Here is an 8,562-nt window from a genome sequence, read left to right on the forward strand (position 1 = left end):
GGGAAAAAAAGACATGCATGTCATAGGTAAACCTTCTGCTGTTTATTACCTATGTGATGGCAGGAGTATTAATAGTTTCATCATTTAAATTCTTAGGTACATTGAACTAATGTATCCACAATCTTTACATCACTGTATGAGACAGACAATACCTTAGCCAATGCTGAAACTTTTGTGATTTGTGTTGAATGGGAGATTATGACTAGATCATACAAGATTTTTTTTTTAAACTATTTGGTAGGTGAGCATTCTGCATATGGCATAAAGCTAAGCACAGTAAATGATCCAAATCTCAAACAGCTTTCATATTTCTACACAAATGATTACTGAATTGCAGTGCAAACATTGATTTTACATCTCATACTCTTTTGTTTAAATTATCATCATTTCTTAAATCCAATTTTTTTCCCAAGGCCAGACACGGCTTCTGATGCTTGTCCAGTTGTTTTCTCGACACCTTCTTGAGCAGTCTTGCAAGCCTGATCAATAGCTGAGAAGGATAGAGAAGAAGCTAACATAAAAGCAAAGTCAATACATTCAAATGTATGTTGTTTCATATTTATCGTGGAATGGGGAAGTGAGAAACACTCAAGTATCCCTATTGTTGTTACACCAAACTGTGTACTTATTCATTACAGCATATAACTCATGTTCACTACACCAGATACCAGCTACTTACATTTCCTAAAGACGAGCTTCTCTATGCTAGTGCAAGTTGGTGTGGTGGTGGTGGGATATATTAAGTGTTGGTACACAGGTTGGGTGCTGCTGGGCAGAAGTCTGTGGGTTTGGGGAACTATTAGGTGGGATAATAGGGCATGCTGGTTGGGGAGGCTGGTGCTGGAACTGATGGATGTTGGGGGGCTGCTGGTTAAGAATAGTGGAGGTGCTGTCTGGCTGAGTGGGTGGATGCTACTTTGTGGGATGATAGGTGTTTTAGTGGCTACTGAAGGTATGGCTGGATGATGGGTACTGGTGAAAGGGAGAGAGGTGTTCGTCAGTGGGGTAAGACATGCAGGGAGGTGCTTCTTCCTGGCCCCTTCCTTCCCTAGCTTGCATAAATTCAGGAAATCACTGTTTAGTTATGCAAGGAGCTGCACGCTGAGAAAGACTGCAGGAACAAAATAGCTGGTTTTTCACCATTTTTAAGCAGTGTTTCCATGGAGCAAATAAATGTTGTGGGTAGTGAGGGGAAATGAGAGGAATGGAAAACTGCAGTGGAGCTGGAATGGCAGGGAAGGGAATGGCAGCAGCAAGAAGGAGTAGAGCTTCTGGTGTCCCTTTAGTTCTCTTGCCTGGGTCCTAGCAGCTACCATAGTTTGGCAATTTTGCTACAAATCCACTCCCTGGTGACCTTCCTTGGTGTCACAATCACCAATGTGAGAGGCCCTTCTCTAGAGGGAGAGAATATGATATTACTGTTAGCTTCTGGTTTTCAAATAAGTGCACATTTAGACTCCAAAGTTGCTAATGCTTCCATCATTCTTAGAAACTGATTTAGTGACCTTTTTTGGTTTTGGCAATTCTCATCACCAGAAAGGAAACGCAAATACTCTCCTCACAACAACCATAGGGCTGCCAGCACCATTTAATTATTGACATAATTGCTGGCTCTGCAGCTCCTTGAGCTGCCACATAGTGGACCTGGGCTTGGGATCATTATGGCCTCCTGCCCTTAGAGCTGGAAAAATCAAGATACACCACATGCTTACTTAGCCTCTAGGAAAGAGGGACAAAGTTTTGACTGCACTACTGCCAGAGCTCTCACTGTGATCAATGATGAACTTTGAACACAATGCAAAATGTACTGCTTGAGCCATAGAAATAGAGAATCAATGGGAAATTGTAGTGAATCTGCTAGTAAATACGCAAAGAGACAAGGTGGGAGAGGTGATATCTTCTATTGGACCAACTTCTGTTTGTGAGAGAGAGAGAAGCTTTCAAGCTTAGACAGAGCTGTTCTTCAGGTCTCTCTCACCAACAGAAATTGGTCCAATAAAAGATAATACCTCTCCCACCTTGTCTCTCTAATATCCTGGGACTGGCACGGCTACAACAAGAGTAAATACAAACACATCCACTAATTAACAAATCCTGAAATCCTTACCCACATTTTAGGAAATCCTTTTGTAAGGTCAAACTCTCACTAAAATCAATGGGAGTTTTGCACGAGAAAACACCAAGTAAAAACTGAGTAAGAACATTAGGATTTGGCCCTGGGTTCATTGTACTCTCTTTTTATTTTTTTTTAATTATTTTTTAAGATGGCTGTGTCTTTTGCTAGCTTTCCCTTCGTGCCCAGTTTTGCCTTCATTGAATGTAATATAATTTCTCATACCTTTCTGGCCCGCATCTGTAGCCTGGTTCACTACCTGCTGTGCAGACTTTCCCAGCGCATTTGCTGTAATTAGGAAAAACAATGCATGTAACCTGTTAAAGATTATGTTCTCCTCTTCTCTCTTCCCATACTCTCCACACCACAGCCCATGAAGTGCTCATGACCATTGGCTCTGGTACATGTTTAACGGGCTGCAGACCATGGTGGGAGTATATCAGAAGATTAATAATAGAGAATAGGCTGAGGCTATGCAGATTGCTGATGGGTGTCTGTATGAGGTACATAAGCATGCTACCAGGGAAGTGTGCTATGCCATTATATAGCAACAACAGTGTTCTGGGCATGTTAGTGATAAATAAGACGACAATGTAGGAAGAGAGAGAGGGAGAATTATGTGATTAGCAGCAGCGTTTAGCTGCATATTGCTAATTCCATGATGCTGGTTTTTTATTTATGTATTTACATTTCTTGTGTTGAAGATGTTTCGACATCTGGGTGGTTAACATTTCCTCAAAGGGTAAAGTAGTCTTTGGAGACTTTTTGGAAGGAGTGTGGTTTCAGGAAGGGAAGAAGGATGGAGACATGACAGACCGCAGCAGGGAAAGGGGTATGTTTACAAGGAACAGCTAGAGAAACAAGAGGTAAAAATATAATGGATCAACTGAGGAACACCAAACAATAATGAGAAATGATATGGTATGTCCCTCTAAAAGCCATTTCACATCAAAGATATAAGCAATTTATGAAAGTACAGTCTCACTTTCACAGCATTTGGGTGACTATCTGTGACCTACCTTATCAATGACAAGAATTTACTGAAAATATGTGGCATTTAGAAACATAGCTAGGTACGTTTTGTTTTTAAAAACCTTATGTTACAGGAGTGCATATACCACATTGAGAAGAGTTTGTAAGGTTAGTATTAAACATTAACATTAAATGACATTTACTTCCTAATCTCTTCTGTGCTGAACATCTATACAGACAGCAATAGAAATCTCCAGCTGAAGTGCCCTGCACCTCTCTTTGATCCACACTGATTTGGAGTTAAATTGTATTGGAAAATTCTGGTCAGCGTATCATGATTAAGGCTACATTTTACTCAAGGGTATTTTTAGTAAAAGTCATGGACAGGTCATGGACAGTAAACAAAAATTCACAGCCCGTGACCTATCCATGACTTTTACTATATACCCTTGACTAAAACTTGGGGGGTGGGCTTGGTGGGACAGAGATTTGTGTAGGATTCCTAAATCTGAAAGTCAGAAGCTCGGGCTGGGCTGAGGTTAAAGTTCAGCACGCATGTGTCTAAGGGCTCATCTACACACAGAAAAAGCTCAGAATAGCGATTGTGGAATACCTATTCTGCACTAACTTTTTGTGTGGATACTCTTATTCCACACTAAATGTCTATGGGCGGTTTGGGATAATCCACTTTGGAAATGGAATAACCTAATCTGCAAAAAGGCACTGTGCCTTTAAATTCACACCCTAGCTATTTTGTACTAACTTCCCAGTGAATTCCTTGTGTAGACAAGCCCCAAATCCAATTATCAGTGATCTGCACATTTGGTTTAACACAGACAGATGGAGTAAGGAAAGAAGAATGAGAGTAACAATGCAAGAGAAGGTATTTATGCCATGAAGGACAACTTGAGTTTATATACCCTGTTTCTGTACCTGTTTTCAAGCCATAAAAGGAGTATCAAATATATTAAGAAAGAAACTGAGCATCACAGCCTGGATTCTAGAATGAATTTGGAAGTAATATTTGAACAATGGCTTAAACTGATGCTGTTTAACTGGATTGCTAGCAACTGAGCAGTTAAAGAGGTTGGGATATGTTAATTTTACACATTTTTGAGTGTGGTTGGAGCAGCACCTGAAGTGAGATGTTCAAAATCAGCATCTCTGGAAACTGGACTCCCCAAGTATGGAAATATAAAACCTGTAGATACCAAAATAACCTGGGTTTTGTTTGTATATTAAAATTTGTCCGCAGCTATACAAACACTTACAGATATGCTTAACTTTAAGCACAAGAATGATTTCTTTAAAGTCAGTAGGATTACTCAGATGCTTCAACTACACACATAAGTATTCGCAGGTTTAGAGCCTTGGTTTGTATCAAAAAGCACGGTCTCTACCTGCTGAAGATCTGCTCTTGGCTAAGGAGGTCATATGACCTCATGACAAACTGTAGAACCTTCAGCAGAGGGTAAATAAATCTACAGCAAACATATTTTATGGTATAATAAGCCATATAGAGACTGGATATATTAGTTTACAAAGAAAATTGTTGTATGTTAAGTTGAAATATAAACCTCTGATGCACAATAATAGTCATAATATAGTTATAGTTATTGCAATACATCAAACATCCTCTATGATTAAAAAGTATAAAGGTTTTTGTTTAAAGCTAGAGAAATCTGAAAGCTCATAGTAGAGAGTAAAATCAAAGTATTATATTCTATTTATTATAAATAGTCTATATTTTTAGTCAGTATAGATACTAAAATTGATTTCTGCAAAGCATTGTTATTCACTCCAGGTTTCAAACACACCCACCACAGGTTAAATCTAATTTCTTCTACAGAGGTCACTTTAGAGATCAGTATATGAAAAAGGTTACACACTGCTCATAGGCAGTAACCATTTAAAAAAACAAACAAAAAAACACTGGAGTATTTGTAAGGGTTCAGAATAAAAAGTAATTAGTTGCTTGCAAAATATGAAATTTTAAAATAAGTTGTTATTCAACTGGCATAAAGACAGAACATCTTCTTAGAACCCTATCCTGCAGTAAATTCCATGCAGGTGAGGGGGGCTGTCCACATGGAGCTCATTCCAGGGTTGGGTTCTTAATTCTGAAGGTGGTGTTTTCCAAATCATGGCTAAGGCTCTTTAACCAGGAAGCTTTTCTAACTATAGGCCATGGTTCTGGTTCTGTGTTCACTGAAGTCAGTGGCAAAACCATTGTTTCAGTGCAACAGGACTAAACTCTATCTTCCAGTTATTTTGTCTGTGAACAGAAGACACTAGTCTCGCGTACTGTCAGTATGAGTCTTCTTGTGAGCAGTAAAATCAGTATTTTTTTCCCTTTAGAAGTAGTAAAAAATCAGTCTCAAATAATAATGGACATTGATTGGCTAATCCCATCTATAAAGTGATTGGATTCTCACTGTACTATCAAATAAAACATCAAAATATTATGCTGTTGAGATTGACAAAATTACAAACCCAGCCTCCGGACAAACAAAAATAGATCCAGGACCATATTCTGCTCTCATTTATACCAGTTTAAGTCCAAAGTAATTCTACTGAAGTCAGTGGAGTAATTCTAGATTTCAACTGGTGTAAGTGAGAGCAGAAACTAGGCTTTGCTTTTTTCAAAACAACGAACAGAGAAATTATGTTTAATGTTTCTTACCAGCATCCTGGATCTCCCCTTCTGCATGTTGTTTAAAATCCTGGAAGCCCTTACCGGACATGGTTGCTTTTAAAAGCTTTCAAAATCTTCTGCTTCAGTTTAAAAAAAGCAAAGCAATTTGCTATACGCTATGCCAGGGTTCCTCTAACTTGTGCTGATTTTATATATGTGCCAAGGCTCCTCCAGATGCCCACTGGGCAAATTGTTTCAATGGGTGGAGCTGCTGGAAGACATAGAGTTTGAGTCTAATGAATGAGAACTGACAGTGTGCAGTGGAATTGTGAATTATTTACTTTTCCCAAAGAGAGGGTGTATCTATCTAGGGTTTTCTGCATCACAGGAATTAATTCTTTCATCACCTTTGTTTTTTATAAACATTTCTAAACAAAAAAATTGAAGTTTCTCAGCAAAACATAAAAGTGCAATGGAAGGACACTGAAAATTACTGAAGTAAGCTTTAGAATGGATTTTTGGAAGGCTGGGTTTTTATTCCAATGAGTGTCTTTTTTCCCTTTATTTTCTTTTTTTCTTTCATGCTGTAAGTGCTGTGGTTAACTTCTACCTGTTGGGAGTAGGCTAAAAACACCAAGAAAATGTCCTTATAAGTGATGTTACAGTTTGAAGCACTTTGTTACCTTAGCCCCATATTTGGCTGTTATAAATCCCTTAGAACATCCTTACAAGATGAGAATTCTAATGGACATAGGCCCTGAAGTGAAACTAACAATCTGGTTGTGTATCTAGTTGGATTTCAAAGGCAGAGTTTGTGTCTCCATAATATCCTCCAGATGCCTGTGGTTCTTTGAGTGCTGGTCCCTATGCGTATTCCACTGTGGATGTGAGTGTATGCTCCACACTCCTAGAATCGGAGAATTCTTACAAGCAGCATCCATGGGTCCACACGTGCACCCTTGCCTTTTGTGTGCTTGCCTAGGATCACTGAGAAAGTGATAGGTATGTTCCCAGCAATGTATTAATGTTACTGTTTCAATGCTTTGTGTGTAGCTGACAATAGTGCTTCTGCTGATGGTTAATTATGCCTCGCCAGACTTGATCTTGAGAACCAAGCCCCCAACAGCAGCAGCGCTTCTGCACAAGATAAGGAAATGGCTGAGACGGACCAAGGAAGATAAGTTCCAGGTGGTGCTGCCACAGTCAGAGGCAGAAAACACTGAACGCAAGCAGTGGAGGTAAAGCGACAAGGAGGAAAGACAAGAGAAGGATTCTTACAACAGGGATGCCACAGAGAGGCTGATTAAAGTTCTGGAGTGTCAAACCAATATGCTCCAGACTCTCAAAACACTCCAGACTGAGCAGATGCGTGCCCGCCCTCCCCTTCAGCACAATCAGAACTCTTTCCCATGCACTCCCCAAACACCCCCTGTGCATTTTTTTCTGCTTTCTGGCACTTCGCACTTTCCACAGACAGCTTTTCATAGGAAAGCTGGACCTATACTCAGCTATGAAAATTGCCTCCCCACCCCCCACCACCCGTGTGTGTGTCCAAGTGTATGTGTGTCCGTATGGTGTTGTAGTTTATTTGGTAATAAAAGCAAAGTTTTTTTTTTTAATTATAAGCACTCTTTATTTGTTTCCATGCAAGGTATGATACCAGATGTCACCTGCAAATCAACAGGTACTTTTTTTAGTTCCTTACATTGAATCCTAGGCCTTAATAATCACAACTGCTTCCTAGCATACTAAATGTAATTAACCATTGCAGTCCCCAAGCATAGCAACAAACATTACTGGTTTTTATCTTCGAAGTGTTGCCTCAAGGCATACTTGATTCTTATTTCCCCACATTGCACCTCTTTAATAGCCCTGGTATCTGGCTGCTCAAAATCAGCAGCCAGGCGTTCTGCCTCGACACTCCACCCGTGAGTAAACCGTTCGCCCTTTCCTTCACAAATATTATGCAGCATACAACATGTGGCTATAACCATGGGAATATTTTCCTCATTCACATCTAACCTGCCATATAGGCATCTCCAGCACACCTTTATTCGGCCAAACGCACTTTCGTTGAAGTGAGCTGTAGCTCATGAAAGCTTATGCTCAAATAAATGTGTTAGTCTTTAAGGTGCCACAAGTCCTCCTTTTCTTTTTGCACTTTCAATGGTCAATTCTGCACCTACTCACCCTGTTGTTGAACCACTCCTTACTGCTATCTAGGTTCCCCATGTATGGCTTCAGGAGCCATGGCACCAGGTCTCCCAGGATCATTATGGGCATTTCGACTTCCCCTACAGTGATCTTCTGGTCTGGAAAGAGAGTCCCTGCTTGCGGCTTTCTGTACAGGCCTGTGTTCCTAAAGATAAATGCACCTTTCCGGACCACCCCACGTTAATGTCAGTGAAATGCCCACGGTGATCCACAAGCACCTGCAAAACCATGGAGAAGTACCCCTTCCGATTGATGTATTCGGTCGCAAGGTGGTCCGGTGCCAGAATTGGAATATGCATGCCATCTATCGCCCCTCTACAGTTATGGAAACCCATTTCTGCAAAGCCATCTACAATTTCACGCACGTTGCCAAGAGTCATGGTCTTTTGCAGCAGGATGTGATTAATGGCCTTGCACTCTTACATTAACACAGCCCCAACAGTTGACTTCCCCACTCCAAACTGGTTTGCAACCGACCACTAAGAGTCTGGAGTCACCAATTTCCACACTGCGATTGCCACATGCTTCTCCACTGAGAGGGCAGCTCTCAATTGGGTGTCCTTGTGCTGCAAGACTGGGGTGAGCTCAGCACACAGTTCCAGGAAGGTGGCTTTCTGCATCTGAAAGT

The 8,562-nt window shown here is 40.5% G+C and overlaps 1 protein-coding gene across 1 annotated transcript; it reads right to left on the minus strand.

Moving 5' to 3' along the window:
- Positions 1 to 383: 383 nt before the first annotated feature.
- On the minus strand, positions 384 to 5,829 carry ADIRF (adipogenesis regulatory factor). The gene is made up of 3 exons (XM_073354915.1): positions 5,769 to 5,829; positions 2,339 to 2,401; positions 384 to 490 (listed from the first exon to the last, which is right to left on the minus strand). Exons 1-3 carry the CDS (start codon positions 5,827 to 5,829, stop codon positions 384 to 386), a joined length of 231 nt encoding a protein of 76 aa, XP_073211016.1.
- Between the last annotated feature and the right edge of the window lie 2,733 nt (positions 5,830 to 8,562).

This window comes from Lepidochelys kempii, chromosome 7 (assembly GCF_965140265.1).
Source record: "Lepidochelys kempii isolate rLepKem1 chromosome 7, rLepKem1.hap2, whole genome shotgun sequence".
Classification (NCBI taxonomy): domain Eukaryota; kingdom Metazoa; phylum Chordata; order Testudines; family Cheloniidae; genus Lepidochelys; species Lepidochelys kempii.

What these genes read in the sequence shown, in the direction of transcription:
- ADIRF (XM_073354915.1), bottom strand. Translation starts at nt 5,829, where the DNA reads ATGTCCGGTAAGGGCTTCCAGGATTTTAAACAACATGCAGAAGGGGAG. An exon ending in AGGGGAGATCCAGGATGCTG is followed by an intron (nt 2,402 to 5,768) that starts GTAAGAAACATT and finishes TCCTAATTACAG; the next exon opens with CAAATGCGCTGGGAAAGTCT. An exon ending in TACAGATGCGGGCCAGAAAG is followed by an intron (nt 491 to 2,338) that starts GTATGAGAAATT and finishes TATCCTTCTCAG; the next exon opens with CTATTGATCAGGCTTGCAAG.